This window comes from Uranotaenia lowii, chromosome 3, assembly GCF_029784155.1.
Source record: "Uranotaenia lowii strain MFRU-FL chromosome 3, ASM2978415v1, whole genome shotgun sequence".
Classification (NCBI taxonomy): Eukaryota; Metazoa; Arthropoda; class Insecta; order Diptera; family Culicidae; genus Uranotaenia; species Uranotaenia lowii.
The window spans coordinates 63,589,101-63,606,711 of NC_073693.1; the positions used below are offsets into that span (position 1 = coordinate 63,589,101).

At 30.0% G+C, this 17,611-nt stretch overlaps 1 protein-coding gene across 11 annotated transcripts in view; it reads right to left on the reverse strand.

The window, feature by feature from the left end:
• The window catches only part of LOC129757898 (putative sodium-coupled neutral amino acid transporter 11), a 170,532-nt gene that overhangs the window by 135,713 nt on the left and 17,208 nt on the right, over positions 1-17,611 (reverse strand). For 6 of the 11 annotated variants that reach the window (XM_055755284.1, XM_055755283.1, XM_055755282.1 and 3 more), the window contains exon 2: positions 14,852-15,607. In XM_055755284.1, coding sequence (XP_055611259.1) covers positions 14,852-14,914 — 63 coding nt within the window. In that variant the 5' untranslated portion in view covers positions 14,915-15,607. The remainder of the gene's footprint in view (positions 1-14,851; positions 15,608-17,611) is intronic. The other 5 variants (XM_055755281.1, XM_055755280.1, XM_055755279.1 and 2 more) reach the window with 1 other exon arrangement.

Here is a 17,611-nt window from a genome sequence, read left to right on the forward strand (position 1 = left end):
AAAATTTAAAATGTTTGAAACTTTCATCGGATATGGAAAAGTAAACCTGATGGATTTTCCGGAAGGCAACAACTGTAGGGAAAACCAGTTCGTCCGCTCATCAACGAACTCGACAAGACCAACAACTTTACTATTACTGCAGCACAAGATATGCTGTGAAATGGGTAAGTTTTGGAAATATGTATAATAACTTTTTAAGTTGAAGTAGTAATAGCTAATTCTCTCTTTTCTAGATTTAAAAGTTGTACAATACTATTCAATGAATCAAAATACATTTTGAAAGTTACAAGATTCAGCCCAGCACCTGCTAGCTTCCTTCGTTCGTCTGCAGGGTATGAATCTCTCACAGATGTCACGAATAATTGTGGAAAACAGCAGTTGGCTTAACGTTTTCGGGTCCCGATGAGCTCGAGCTGTTGATAAATGAACGGATCTTTGCGTGATCGACAAAATTGTGAAATAAGGGTTAGATGATACCAGCCTAATAGAAATAAGATTTAAAAAAGAATAAGTTCCCAAAGAAGTCGATCGGAAATAATTCATAGTAGCATAATTTCTGGCGATTAAATGTTTTTAAGAAGTAAGTTTTGATCATAATGAATACTCGTTATGAATACCCTCTCTTAATATGTATTATTCTTCCTTAGATTCTGGAAGCAATCTTTAGATCAGTTGTTTTGAGATGTTCGGGTATGATTTTGGAAGCAAATCCGGTCAAAATTATTTGCAAAAGGAACCAGCAGGAAGCTTGCAATGCGATATTGTTTATTGGTTCATTCCTTGCGGGACGGTAAGTACCTAGATAGAGTCGTGAAATTATGTTAAATATGCTATAAATATTATTTTTTAGATCCTTAAACTATCAATGCTCCGGGAAAGACATTGCCAGTAAACCATGGTGATGGTTATTATAGTCTTTCAGACGATCGATGGTGACAAGGGTCACAACACAACCGAGGCGATGGCAAACATCGTGCAAGACATCGAAATTTTCGAAAAATCCACTTTCTGAGGAACCGTAGATTCAGATAAATGGTTTGCCCCGGGTTTGAAAATATGCAATAAAAAATAAATTAAAAATGACGTTTAATTTTTTTTTTATTTCTATAAAAAACTTACAATCACATTTAAAAAGAAATAAGATAAAATTGAAAATTCAATGATTTTTAAATTCCATGCACTTGATTATTACATGCCTTTGATTATTACTTGCCTATGATAATTACATGCCTTCGATTATTACATTTTTTCAATTATACAGCATTTTGAGCTTTGTAATATTCAACTCACACTGAAAATTCCGTCATATATGATGCTTCTTTTTATTTACATCATATGTGATGTAATTTTACAGATTTTTTTGGTAGTGTGTAGTCACTTATAAACTCAATCTTGCCTCTTGAAGGTATTTTCCATGAGACGTGTTAACAAATTTCGCACCAATTTATTGAATAAATTCTAATTTAACACGTCTACAAGGTGGTAGCCATGACATATATTTACACCCAAAATTCAGCCTCTGTGCCAATGGCGTGTAGTCAATTACATAGCATCATTGGTACAAGAAGATAACGCGATTGGTGCTGATTCGATTTGCTCCCACCGGCATTAATCTCCCAAGTTAACCGAATTGCGTATGTCTGAAAGAAACAAAATAAAAACGCTTTCACGTCCCTCCCTATCGCATCACAAGACGAAGAAGGATGGAAATAAATACCGGCCAACACCAGGCAGCCAGCGAACCGAGCACTGTGCGTGTGAATGTAGCAAAAGCAACAACAAAAACATCCTTCTAATTCAATCCCTTCAATCCACCCACTGGCAAACAACCACGGCCGAGCTGTGCGTGTGTATGCAGTAAAAGCAACAACAAAAAAAACATTCCTTCAATTCAATTTGCCGGCAAACAACCACGGCTAAGCTGTGCGTGTGTATGTAGCAAAAGCAACAAGAATATATTCCTTCAATTCACCGGCAAACAAGCACCGGCCAAGCTGCCCGGCTTTAGCAGCTGTGTATATGTAGCGTGTGTATGTAATAGCAGGCAGTAAGCGAAGCACAGTTCTCATTCAATGGGTTTCCCGTTTCCTCCACTCCCGTTCCCTTTCCCGTTTCCATCACAAGACAAATGAATACCTTGAAAGGAGGCCAAACGCCGGGAAGCCACTGTCGTGCGTTTCTTTTGTGATTGATCGGTGGCAGAATGCCTATGACAAATATCCCTCTTCCTGCATGAAGCTCAAATAGTATACTGGTTTAGATGTCGGTCTGGCAAGACCATTTGGATAGTGATTTGAGTTCGATTCTTCCTACGGGCGCTGTGGTTTTTATTTTTATTTTTTTGTTTCTGGGATGAATTATCCAATAGGAACGAAATCCCATAAAATGTTTTTCTTGTTTTGCTTGAATGTAGTGGTCATGCATCATTTTAGTTGGGAGGCGAGTCCTTATCCCAGTTACGGTTTTTCAATCATATCATCTTCGGCACAGTGCACATTTCAGCGCATTATCGGCACAGAGATGTGCTAAATAGGCATTGGATTTTTGCAACCTCTTCTATGGGTGTACTTTTCGCTACCCTTCAGTAAACATATTTAGCAAAAGGATTATTATATAATGTACAGAAGCGTTCAAAATAGTATAACAATTCAAAGAGCTTCAATTCCACTTGCAGTTCAAATTTTTCATGAAACTTGAACGTAAGCTAGTTCTTCTCCACTTCTCCACTTACCATTCATTACATTTTTAATGTTCTACATTCACTTAGAAGAGATATACCTCTAGGTTTTTTTTAGTAAAAAGAAATAATTGACATTGCTTCACACAATTCGCTGTAATTCTGTCAAATTTCAAGGTTTCCTCCTCCTCCTTCAAAATTTGCTGAAATAATATGAAAAAATATGTTCCAGTATCAGGTAAAATTACATTAAAATCGATAAGCGCAATTGAAAAATTAAAGCGGTTTGAATATGAGTTTTTTTTTGGGTAACAGGCGATTTCATTCTTTTTTAACCGTTAGTATCAATGAAAAAAATAAGTTAATACATTTCTTACATTTTTATGCTTTCATTTTTTTTTTCAAAATAACCAAAAACCAAAACCAAAAATAAAATTTTTGGTGTCTTTGAGCTGTAAGGCACATAAATAGTTTTGATATATGAATAGATAAATTAAACTCAATCATAATTTCATAAAAAAAAATTAAAAAAAATTTCATGTGTTCTAAACTAATCTTGTGCATTCACGAACCCTGTATTGATTGATGATTTTGTAATTTTAATAACATAACATTTTAGAAGGTATATCGCAGGAACAACACAATTATTCAAACAGTTATGCCAAATGAAAAGATTGTATTGAACTCACAAAATAGCATATAGCTACAAACGTGGAGGCGATTTATCTACAATGAAAAGATTCCAACAAATCGATTTCCCTAGAAAAAGCTTAATAAACGATTTTAAGTAATTTGAGTAAAACGAATAAAAAATGTCCTCGACCGAGGAGATTTGAACTCCAGTCCTCCGAGTTCGCTGTCCGATATCTTACCACAATGCCAACTCATCACATGATATGATTCAAGCTATAGCTTTATATGTGAGATTTTCTATTTACGAACCGGTCAACGGCAGAAAGGAAGAAACTGGACAAACTGTCAATTGAACCGCATATTTATCGTAAATCAGTTCAGTTTTAGATAACTCAAATCGTTAATGTTAAAAAAGCATATTCTCAACTATTTGGAGACGTATTTATGAATCAACTAAACTGCTATCCGATTCAACTTTTTTGGGCAAAGCTTTTTGTAAATGAATGATAGAATAAATCACTCAATTCCAACGTGTTTACAATGGTTATTGAAAATATCTTAATAGTTGATTTGGATCATCTTTTCTATTACGATTTCATGATAACTGGTTTTTTTAAATGACTTATACAAGTTTTTCTAGGCATTTCAAATCCAAAATTTTACGCTAAATTGATTTTTTTTATTTTTATTGATAGATATATAGGCTGAGCCCGTCATCCCTATATCTTAAAAATTATCTTATATATAGTTGCCTCCTTAAATGTAACCCATACTGATTTTTCACTGTTTAAACACTGCAGTTTAAATCCAAAGCCAAATTTTACGTAAATATGAAACCTGTGCTGCAAAATATAAATGCGCTTACGTTATTTTTACATTTAATAACAACTTCGATTTTAACAAAATTTCTGCACTCCATGGTAAAAAGTGCAAGCCAATTTAAATCTGATATGTGTTCTAAATTAGTGTAACCTTTGTGCTTTCAAAGTTTCGAACAGCATTTCATTTAAATATCTAATTCATCATTGAAGGGGTCAATTTTCCTGTACTTCGTCTGTCTGTCTGAATGATAAATTTAACATGTTATGTTAAAAATATTCGAAGCTCAAATAGTGTTAATCGAAAATATTAATAAGCTGAACAGTGTTTTGTTTTAATAATTGAAACCATTTTTTTTTTTCGTTTATAGTCGTTTTAACATGGTTATGTCATTCGCTACTTATATCAACGATGAAGTTGGCGGACAGTCATTGAAAAACTTATTCGGTACAACTGTGATGACATCGGCTTTGGAAGCAACTGACTTGCCAACTGAGCTATATCACAAGCCCCTAACATTTCCGACTTTGATCAGAAAAAAACTCTTGGAATAAAATAATCCTCTTTTTTCTTCTTTTCAAATTGAGTCCAATTATGAATATGGTTTTTTTTTTTTCATAAAAGTCACTAATCTGTAGAATGATCATTGGGATTTGTTTACTTGATCGAAAGTTTACATATGGAATCGTGGTTTAATTTTTCCACATTTAAGAGACAACTTTGGAATTTTAAATCCACCCTCTATTAAAAAATTTGAAGAAAAATTTACAAAATCATCAATTATGTTGAATATCATCATTAGAGATGTACCGAATATTCGGTCGACCGAATATTCGGCGCCGAATACCTCCAAAAAACCGTTAAGCCGAATATTCGGCTCACCGAATTGTGGAGCTAAGTATTCGACCGAATAGGCCGAATAGGCCGAATATCTACTACAGATTTGTAAAATTTTTCAAATGATTTTGGATAATTTATAAAATATCCAAAATTGATGTTGTAAAAGCTACACAATCATTAAAAATCCGCGTATCCGCGTATCCGCGTATTTTTCACTGTAGATCGTACAGGAGAATGCTGACAAGTATCGCTATATACTTTGTATACAGTTTAACCTAGATTTTCTGAATATATTCAGGCTTGCCCATAAATCCAGTAAAGATTCCAGATAAGTCAAATCTGGCCGGGATGTCCAGATATTGTTTAAAACTTCCCAAAGTTTGCTCGGGTTTATTCAAATAATTTGCTAAATCAAATAAAAAACTCAAATTTCTCTTTAAAACTTGTAGATTTTGTTTTCAATAACGACTTTTTTTTATTTTTCGAAATAAACATAAATTTTTCCTTTTTTTATTTTTATTTTTTTCAAAAATCGTCCTGAATGCCTGAAGCATGGTATCCTTGAGGTTAAAGATCATCTTACTTTTCAACAACTATTTTGAAGATATATTGCTCAAATTCGACCTTCATCTAATTCAATATCAAAGAAGCAATTTCAAATAACTTGGCACCTGTTTCGACATGCCAGGTGCCGATTTCACGGGAACGCAATCTCTTTGATGATAAACGCCCTAAAAGCGACTTACCATCTGATGTTTATCAGTTAATTAAAAAATATCTTGTAATAGTTTTTGTTGTTACATCATCCGATAAAATTATCTAGTTGAAAATAATCGACTCCAAACCTGAGGGCTATTAGTATGTAAGAAATAGAAAGTATTGAAACAATCGCTTAAGTTTTTTTCATTAAAAACTCAATAGAATATTCGACCGAATATTCGGTCGAATATTCGGCCGAATATTCGTTTGGCCGAATAGTTGAAAAGGTCAATATTCGGTATTCGGCCGTTCGCCGAATACCACTATTCGGTACATCTCTAATCATCATATTCAATCAGTAAGTGAATGACTGAAAATTGATTCTGAGAATTGATTCCCTTACTTATTGTACACCCAAAGGAGTTCAAGTTTTTTTTTGAAAGGGTTCTGTGGAGATGAGATGAAGAATGTACAGAATAAAAATAACAGTTGTGAACACAGATAAACCAATTATGTGACAACACTCAAATAAAAGCTTCAAAGTAAACAAAAACACAAACCAGATATTGGTCTAATTTTGTGATAAAAGGATGTGTTAAAGCGAGCTTCTGTATAATGTTCAGAATAATCGTCAATTCACGACAATGGCGTCGAAGAAGTGCAAATGCGAAATAGTGATGCTTTGTTTATTTGAAATTGATCATAGTTCCGGTAAACTAGACGCACTAAAAAAGCGCAGATTTGAAGGGCTGCTGCTTTGTTTGATTTGGAACGGTTCCATTTTCATTGAATAAATAAGACGGACTGCCGAAGCGCGAGATTGGAAATGCTGATGGTTTGTTTGTTTTGAAAGGATGCCAGTTCCGGTAAATAAGACGGACCGAAGAAGCGCAGATAAAAAAGGCTGCTGGTTTGTAAGTTTAAAAATGATTGCAGTTCCGGTGAATAAGACGGACTGAAGAAGGCGAATGATTTAAGTTCCGAAATAGAAATGCAGCTCAATAAAAAAATTTCAATCCGAATTTGCAATGAAAGATTAAATAAAGTATAAGAAGAATAGAGAAAACACAATTGATAAGAATCATTTTTGAAAATTGCTTATCGTAATATTAGTTTGAATTTGAGATTAGAGGTGAGAAGGAATGTGGAGATGTGAAGAATGTACAGAATAAATAGTAAGATTGTTAAAAAAAACTATTATGTGGCAATACTGAAATAGAAGCAGGCAAAGTGTAAACAAAAACACAAATCCGTTGTGAGAGACGGACGTGTAAATGCGAGATTCTAAATAATGTTCAGATTATTCGTCAATCTACGACAGGCTATTAAGTATGAAATTAGGCCATTTAGCTTTATCAGTTGGTTCTTAGGTGAGGGAGAAATTATTGAAAGTCTATTTAGAATTAAGATCACATCAGATTCCCAATTAAATTTATTCCGTTTGATTTTTTTAAATAATTATTTCCTCTAATCGAAAAACACTAATCGGCAAACCGTGTATCCAATTGCCTTAGCTAATTTTGAACTTCCTAGATAGCTGAACATATAAATATCAAATGATCTCATTTGATTTATGTAGCTACATACAAATATCACATCGTTCCCAGTTAATTAAAAACAACACCGAATGTTTTTCTATGGCTTGACCACATCCGAAGCTTTCAATCAATCTTTTGCTGTAGGCATGCAAATACTTTCTTTTATTCTTCAGGAGAAACACTCGATTGCTCGATAAAATATTTATCGTCGGCAGTTCTTCTTTTAGCTAGAGAAGCATAACAAATCACCATCCGGATTGGTTTCTACGATAAGCATGAATCGGCTTCTTCCAAAACCCACACAAGCACACACCTAAGCGCACCCAGCGCCAGTCAATCATGCAAGCAACAGCAAAATATCGGAAATGTTAGTAGCTGTACGCCCCCACGCCAGGATATTGGTGGAACACGAGAGTATGAATGAAAACATAAAAATAGCTCACAAATTGGACTGTGGCTAGACGCCTCCACAAAAAAATAGTAAAGAGAAAACCGGACACGAAGGATTTTCTGGCTCATACTTTGGGGATTCGGGTGGATATTTTTATCCTCCGTTTTTTCACCCTATCTTGATTTTGGTTTCCGAAAGAAGGAAGTGAGGAAAATTGTTAGACAGAATTGACCCCGATAGCCGATCCTTTGATTAGAGATTATAAATCATCAATCTTGATGGGTGAATAGGGGACGGCAGAGCCAAATTATGCATTGAAAATTAACTGGCCCTCTAGAGGAGTTTTTGCAGTTCATAAACTTGCGTATTTTCCATGGGACGTGAATAGAAAATTGAATATCTCCTTGATGGAATTAAATTTCAGAACAGCTGTCTAATTTAATCCTTTTGTACCGAGCCAAATAGCCACATTTGCAGAGGTTTTCAAAAAATCAGATAAAAACGAAAGTGGAAGTGAGATTTACAAAAGTCAAAAAGAAACGTGTTGTTCAAATAGATCTTTGATATACACAAAGCTTATTTGATATTTTTACTATTTTAAACATAGGTCGCATGTGATGATATATCGTCGTTAAGTTTCAAAAGTGTTGAGGTTGAGAGAAACTGTTTGAAGTCCTTTTGATTGCATTTTGAAGAAGTCTGAATTGTGTGAAAGTAGTTTTTTTTTTCATATTGTGTCCGTTTCGTTAAATTTTGATAAAATTCTGTGTTATTTTTGTATTATCTTTTTGGTTATTTCTGTGCGATTTTTGTTATTTTATGTACATTAAATTGATGTTGAACTTTAAAAAAAAACTTAAGGTCATTCAATAAGACCAGAGTAAATTTGAAATCCTTGTTTTGCCACTAGGATTTGAAACACCACGAGGAAGGGATATTAAAAAAATAATCCAAATTTTGAATAAATCACAATAAATTGGAAACAATCTTGCATGCAACAAAATGGCAAACAATCTACAATGCACAAAATCAAAAAATTGAGTTGTTTTGGATTGGAAATTTAAAAAAATTCCCAATTATAAAAAGTGATTCAATTCTTACTTTTAACAGTTTGACTTTCGATTTTGAAAATTAACTGATCAATTTTTTCAACAAAATATGTTAAACTCTTGGCAAATCGAAATTTTTTCCGGCAAGTTACTTTTTAGTCAATTTTGTCTCATTTTCGGATATCATATGGTCATACTTTTATAATTTTTATTTTTATAATTATGACATTTTTGTGCCTTTTACATTATTTTTGACTCAATTTATATCATTTTTGTTTGATTTTAATCCTTGAGTTAACCACTTGGTATTATTCATGTATCCTTTTTTAATCATTTTTGAATTATTCTAATATTTTAATAAACAATATCGTATACCCGAAAATATTGACCCAGAATGAATTAATTTCAGAACCAAACCAGAATGAAACAACTTCCCAGAATGTACCATTTAGGGGTATCATTTTTTTTCCAGGAGTGGAGAATTTTCCAGGTTTTTTTTTCCTCCAGAATGGAACATTTCTCAGAATGGCACAAAACCCTGATTTTTACCTCAAGTTTAATTTAATTTTTCTGTCATTTCAGCAAATTTGTATTTAAAAATTTTAAAAGATGCTTTATTCAATTTTTCAAAATGATTTTTTAAATGAAACACCTGTTCAAAGGATTTTAACAAAATTTATTTATGCAAATCACTGCTAAAAAGTGTCTTTGCCGTGAAAAAATAATATTTTTTAAATCTCATTTTTTTTAGTAACAATTCATTTTTTTATGTTCAGTTTGGATAATTATGTTCAATTATCTGAGAAATGGTTTTCCTGGCGAAAACACTTTATAGGAAATGATCTGGTGGAAATATTCTAGGGAAAAAATATTTCTGGTGAAATTTTCTGGAGAAAAAATTTCTGGGAAATAGACTTTTGGGGCTAAAATTCTAAAGTTTTTATATTCTGGGCAAATATTTTCAGAGAAATTCAGTACATTCCATTTTTCAACCAATTTGGTATAATTTTTTTTTAATTTTTAATTCATTTTTTATCATTTTTGTATAATTTTGGATCATTTTTGTATGATTTTTGTATGATTTTTGTACCGTTTTTGTATAATTTATATATAATTTTTGTATCATTTTTGTATCATTTTTGAATCATTATTGTCATTATCATCATTTTTGTATCATTTTTGTACCATTTTTGTAACATTTTTATATAATTTTTGTATCATTTTTGTATCATTCTTGTATCATTTCTGTATCATTCTTGTATCATTTTTGTATCGTTTTTGTATATTTTTTGTATCATTTCTGTATCATTTTAGTATTATTATTGTTTAATTTTTTATTCATTTTTGTATAATTAATTTTATCATTTTTGTAACCCCTTTGTATCATATTTTTTTATCATTTTTGCATCATTTTTGCATCATTTTTGTATCATTTTTGAATCATTTTTGTATTATTTTTGTATCATTCTTGTATCATTTTGGTATCATTTTTAAATAATTTTTGGATAATTTTTGTACGATTTTTTTTATCATTTTCGTATCATTTTTGTATCGTTTTTGTACGATTTTTGTATCATTTTTGATTTTTTTTTAAATTTTAGTTTTAACATATTTGTATTAATTTTGTTACATTTTTGCTTTATTTTCGTCATTTTTGTATCTTTTTTGTATCTATTTCGTATAATTTTTGTCATTTTGTATCCTTTTTGTATCATTTTTGTATCACTTTTGTATTTATTTGGATCATTTTTGTATCATTTTTGTATCGTTTTTGTACCATTTTTGTATCATTTTTGTATCATTTTTGTATCATTTTTGTATCATTTTTGTATCATTTTTGTATCATTTTTGTATCATTTTTGTATCATTTTTGTATCATTTTTGTATGATTTTTTTTTATCATTTTTGTATCATTTTTGTATCATTTTTGTATCATTTTTGTATAATTTTTGGATCAGTTTTGTATCCCTTTTGTATCATTTTTGTACCATTTTTGTTTCATTTTTTTATCATTTTTGTATCATTTTTGAATTATTTTTGTATCATTTTTTTATCATTTTTATATCATTTTTGTATCTTTTTTGAATAATTTTTGAATCAATTTTTGTTTCTCTTTTGTACCATTTTTGTTTAATTTTTTTATTATTGTTGTATCATTTTTGAATCATTTCTGTATCATTTTTGTATTAATTATAAATAATTTTTGTATAATTTTTGAATCATTCTTGTATCATTTTTGTATCATTTATTTATCATTTTGGTATCTTTTTTGTATCATTTTTGTATCATTTTTGTATCATTTTTGTATTATTTTTGTATCATTTTTGTATCATTTTTGTATCATTTTTGTATCATTTTTGTATCATTTTTGTTTTAAGTTTTATTCATTATTGTATCGTTTTTGTATAATTCTTGTATCATTTTCGTATTATTTTTGTATAATTTTTATATCATTTTTGTGTTAATTTTGTTTTATTATTGAATGATTTTAATATCATACTTGTATAATTGTTGTATAATTTTTGTTTAATTTTTGTATTTTTTTTTAATCATTTTTGTATTATTTTGGTATAATTTTTCTATCATTTTTTATAATCATTTTTGTTTAATTTTCGTATCATTCTTGTTTTATTTTTATATCATTTTTGTGTAATTTTTTGTCATGATTGGGTCGTTTCTGTGTAATTTTATAGTCATTTTAGTCATTTTTGTCATTTTTGTCATTTTTGTCATTTTTGTCATTTTTGTCATTTTTGTCATTTTTGTCATTTTTGTCATTTTTGTCATTTTTGTCATTTTTGTCATTTTTGTCATTTTTGTCATTTTTGTCATTTTTGTCATTTTTGTCATTTTTGTCATTTTTGTCATTTTTGTCATTTTTGTCATTTTTGTCATTTTTGTCATTTTTGTCATTTTTGTCATTTTTGTCATTTTTGTCATTTTTGTCATTTTTGTCATTTTTGTCATTTTTGTCATTTTTGTCATTTTTGTCATTTTTGTCATTTTTGTCATTTTTGTCATTTTTGTCATTTTTGTCATTTTTGTCATTTTTGTCATTTTTGTCATTTTTGTCATTTTTGTCATTTTTGTCATTTTTGTCATTTTTGTCATTTTTGTCATTTTTGTCATTTTTGTCATTTTTGTCATTTTTGTCATTTTTGTCATTTTTGTCATTTTTGTCATTTTTGTCATTTTTGTCATTTTTGTCATTTTTGTCATTTTTGTCATTTTTGTCATTTTTGTCATTTTTGTCATTTTTGTCATTTTTGTCATTTTTGTCATTTTTGTCATTTTTGTCATTTTTGTCATTTTTGTCATTTTTGTCATTTTTGTCATTTTTGTCATTTTTGTCATTTTTGTCATTTTTGTCATTTTTGTCATTTTTGTCATTTTTGTCATTTTTGTCATTTTTGTCATTTTTGTCATTTTTGTCATTTTTGTCATTTTTGTCATTTTTGTCATTTTTGTCATTTTTGTCATTTTTGTCATTTTTGTCATTTTTGTCATTTTTGTCATTTTTGTCATTTTTGTCATTTTTGTCATTTTTGTCATTTTTGTCATTTTTGTCATTTTTGTCATTTTTGTCATTTTTGTCATTTTTGTCATTTTTGTCATTTTTGTCATTTTTGTCATTTTTGTCATTTTTGTCATTTTTGTCATTTTTGTCATTTTTGTCATTTTTGTCATTTTTGTCATTTTTGTCATTTTTGTCATTTTTGTCATTTTTGTCATTTTTGTCATTTTTGTCATTTTTGTCATTTTTGTCATTTTTGTCATTTTTGTCATTTTTGTCATTTTTGTCATTTTTGTCATTTTTGTCATTTTTGTCATTTTTGTCATTTTTGTCATTTTTGTCATTTTTGTCATTTTTGTCATTTTTGTCATTTTTGTCATTTTTGTCATTTTTGTCATTTTTGTCATTTTTGTCATTTTTGTCATTTTTGTCATTTTTGTCATTTTTGTCATTTTTGTCATTTTTGTCATTTTTGTTATTTTTGTCATTTTTGTCATTTTTGTCATTTTTGTCATTTTTGTCATTTTTGTCATTTTTGTCATTTTTGTCATTTTTGTCATTTTTGTCATTTTTGTCATTTTTGTCATTTTTGTCATTTTTGTCATTTTTGTCATTTTTGTCATTTTTGTCATTTTTGTCATTTTTGTCATTTTTGTCATTTTTGTCATTTTTGTCATTTTTGTCATTTTTGTCATTTTTGTCATTTTTGTCATTTTTGTCATTTTTGTCATTTTTGTCATTTTTGTCATTTTTGTCATTTTTGTCATTTTTGTCATTTTTGTCATTTTTGTCATTTTTGTCATTTTTGTCATTTTTGTCATTTTTGTCATTTTTGTCATTTTTGTCATTTTTGTCATTTTTGTCATTTTTGTCATTTTTGTCATTTTTGTCATTTTTGTCATTTTTGTCATTTTTGTCATTTTTGTCATTTTTGTCATTTTTGTCATTTTTGTCATTTTTGTCATTTTTGTCATTTTTGTCATTTTTGTCATTTTTGTCATTTTTGTCATTTTTGTCATTTTTGTCATTTTTGTCATTTTTGTCATTTTTGTCATTTTTGTCATTTTTGTCATTTTTGTCATTTTTGTCATTTTTGTCATTTTTGTCATTTTTGTCATTTTTGTCATTTTTGTCATTTTTGTCATTTTTGTCATTTTTGTCATTTTTGTCATTTTTGTCATTTTTGTCATTTTTGTCATTTTTGTCATTTTTGTCATTTTTGTCATTTTTGTCATTTTTGTCATTTTTGTCATTTTTGTCATTTTTGTCATTTTTGTCATTTTTGTCATTTTTGTCATTTTTGTCATTTTTGTCATTTTTGTCATTTTTGTCATTTTTGTCATTTTTGTCATTTTTGTCATTTTTGTCATTTTTGTCATTTTTGTCATTTTTGTCATTTTTGTCATTTTTGTCATTTTTGTCATTTTTGTCATTTTTGTCATTTTTGTCATTTTTGTCATTTTTGTCATTTTTGTCATTTTTGTCATTTTTGTCATTTTTGTCATTTTTGTCATTTTTGTCATTTTTGTCATTTTTGTCATTTTTGTCATTTTTGTCATTTTTGTCATTTTTGTCATTTTTGTCATTTTTGTCATTTTTGTCATTTTTGTCATTTTTGTCATTTTTGTCATTTTTGTCATTTTTGTCATTTTTGTCATTTTTGTCATTTTTGTCATTTTTGTCATTTTTGTCATTTTTGTCATTTTTGTCATTTTTGTCATTTTTGTCATTTTTGTCATTTTTGTCATTTTTGTCATTTTTGTCATTTTTGTCATTTTTGTCATTTTTGTCATTTTTGTCATTTTTGTCATTTTTGTCATTTTTGTCATTTTTGTCATTTTTGTCATTTTTGTCATTTTTGTCATTTTTGTCATTTTTGTCATTTTTGTCATTTTTGTCATTTTTGTCATTTTTGTCATTTTTGTCATTTTTGTCATTTTTGTCATTTTTGTCATTTTTGTCATTTTTGTCATTTTTGTCATTTTTGTCATTTTTGTCATTTTTGTCATTTTTGTCATTTTTGTCATTTTTGTCATTTTTGTCATTTTTGTCATTTTTGTCATTTTTGTCATTTTTGTCATTTTTGTCATTTTTGTCATTTTTGTCATTTTTGTCATTTTTGTCATTTTTGTCATTTTTGTCATTTTTGTCATTTTTGTCATTTTTGTCATTTTTGTCATTTTTGTCATTTTTGTCATTTTTGTCATTTTTGTCATTTTTGTCATTTTTGTCATTTTTGTCATTTTTGTCATTTTTGTCATTTTTGTCATTTTTGTCATTTTTGTCATTTTTGTCATTTTTGTCATTTTTGTCATTTTTGTCATTTTTGTCATTTTTGTCATTTTTGTCATTTTTGTCATTTTTGTCATTTTTGTCATTTTTGTCATTTTTGTCATGTTTGTCATTTTTGTCATTTTGGTAGGTTGTTCATATCCAATTTTGTCACGTTCTTCTTTTTTCTTGTTGTTTTAAAATTTTCACCTTATAAGCCGTTGCTGAGTTAATTTGCGAACAGGAGAAAGAGATAATAACTTTACGAAATTATAACTACATAAGAGCATATCGTCCAAGCTGTAAGTTAAACCACCACTAAGCCATAATCCTGCTTGATCATGGAGCTAGTCTCTGTTACACCACAGTTTACTCTCCGGTTTAAGTGCACATTTTTGCATTTACTTTGTTATAACTTACCTGTCGCTGAAGCATGTAGCTAAACTCTGAGACAGTATTCTTCTTATGCCCGGTGTTATCCATATTTTTTTTTGATGATTTTCCCAGCTGCTTAACTTGTTGTTTGTGTTGATCTTTTCTCTTCTGGAGCCCCGGCTTTTCTTTCCTAAGACCTCTCCTCCCTTCTTCTTCTTCTTAGCCACAGGCGACGACGGTAATAAATTTCCCTAGGGTCAGTTTGTCTCCTCCTTCTCCCGGTGGAAGTTCCGCACGATGAAATACAAGCTCGGCAGAGATGCTGCTGCGACGATAACGACGTCGTCTTCTTCGTCTAAGACTAAGACTAAGATGAGGACCAAGACGAGGACGACGACGTTGATGATGATGATGCTACTAATGTGTGCTTTCCTCCGGAAAACTTCGACCCCCGGTGATTATAAGGGATATGGGACAGATACTTTCGGTAGGTACTGGAACAGCTTTCTCGTATTTTTTGTCTTGCTGCCAGTCCTCACTAATTTCGGCGATGGTGGCAGCTAGTTAGCGAGGAAGGACTGCCGAGAGATCCTTGCAGCAGAAAACAGAAGGAAGAATATCCCAAACTTGTGTCCACTGTCCTGGTACCGAAAAAAAACGAATCGTCTTCCTTCTTGTCGTTCGTCCTTTGTTTTATTTGGCAATAAGTTTAAGACACTCTTAATTATCCTTTTTATTTTCCCGGGATGGCCGGCCACTCAACACAAATGGCTGGCTTGACTGTAGAGAAAAGATTTTTTCCTCCCGAAAAGACGTAAATCTTAATTCAAACCATCACTTCACTTGTTTTGCAGGGGGCAGAGGCGTCAGGTTAGTCTCAGTGAAACGATAAAATAAATTAATGATAAATGATAAATAATAAAACTCAAAATCCTTAACTTAAAAATTATTTAACTTCTCGGTAAAAAAGTTATTTATACGGATGGCACGATTCGCGTTTATGAGACATTTGTTTGAGACCTAGACAGAGTTACTGAAAATTCCATGAAATATGCTCAAAAAAGCTTAACCAGCTTCTCTTTATACGCTTAAAAATTTAAGTTCCTATCCCGATTTCCTATTTGAGTTACTATTTCATAATCAAGCTACAAAAACACAAATTTCAATAACTTCACGATTTTTCTTTGAATCTCAATTTTTATATATTTTAGGCAAGTATGTAGTGGCATTTCATTTCTTATCCTTCACTTATACTGAGGTCAGATTTATTGGATATTTGAACCGCAGACCATCGAATTCTGAGTTCAAATCGCTAACAAGCTATGCTCGTTTCTGAGATACATACCTACTTCTTGTTCGTTGTTTTCCTATAGATAAATTTAACTCAAACCAAGCACCTTTTACAACCAAGAAGGATCAAATTGAATTCAAAAAGACAAGAAATGTTCAATGAATAGCATGTCAATTTCCATTGTTAGAAAGGCATGAATCTTTCGATGTGATGAAGGTGATGAAACATGAGGTATCAAAGAAAGAAAGAACATAAGCCGTAAATATTATGAATTTTTCGAAAAAAATACAACGGCTCACCGGCAGGATTTGAACCCACAATCTCCGCTTCAGTACAACGGCGCGTTAGCTAATGTTCTTTCTTTCTTTGAAACCTCATGTTTCTCTAATACCTTCCACCACCTTCGAAAACTGAATATTTTCTGATACAAAGATGTACCAAGCGATTTCATAATATTAGTGTTGAAGGCATGAATGTTGTTGAATGGCTTCTTTGAACTTTAAAAGTTCATTCAAAGCTAAGATATAAGTTTTCAATTTCATCAGATTCTTTGACTCAGCCAAATATGAACTTGAATGGTATTTTTATGGGCGAAAAACGACTTGACGAAAAAATATTGGAAGAATCATCCATACGGGAATTTTAAGGTACTCGTACTCGTAAGTTTGACTCAAAGATTTATGCAATTCTAGAATGTTTAGTTTTTTTTCATCCCCAACTAACACTTAAGATTATAACGTTCGGCATTGATTAAAAAATATAAATTCAGGTGCTTTTTAATTTGAAAGTTGTTTTTTAAATAAAATGTGTAAAATATTTAGAACTTGATTAATTAAGATTAATCACCGTGTCTTTTGTTTGAAATTTATTTTTAGGGCCTTATCGGTGAATGTTATGTTCTCATGGTGAGAACATTTCAATATTCGAAAATTAAAGAGGGATAGAAAAAATAAGAAGAAAATTACAGGTGTTGAAAATGAGCGGGTAGAAATTTTTAAGAAGCATTTTCACCACAAATTTAACTTTTTTCAAGCACGGATCAACTATTTTGAAATGTTAGAATCGGAAAGGGTTGAGTCTAACACAACACCGATGTTGGTCTTGCGTTGTTCGCACCACAAAACTTGCAGTTTTGTAATTGAAATTGAAAATTTTGTTTATTTATCCTTAAACTGTTTTCTACGTTTGAAAGCTGAAACGTGAAGCTTGAAAAAAGTGCAATTTGGTATTAATACAACATTGTTTGATAGAAAATCGAAATTTCTAAAAATGTATAAACATACATTTTTAGACATTTGAATTTGGCATATAACAAGCTAAAAAAACGTTGAATTAAATCAAAATTCCGAAGGCCTACAACAAACACTTCTTCAAAATGAAGCTTTTTGGACCCCATGGTTTGAGAAATCCAATAACAACCCCAAATTGACTCAGTCTAATGAACATGGCTATTGGCAGGTTGAAAACTTCTTGACTAGGTTATTTACAAGACCCTCAGAGTTTAAGAGGTATAA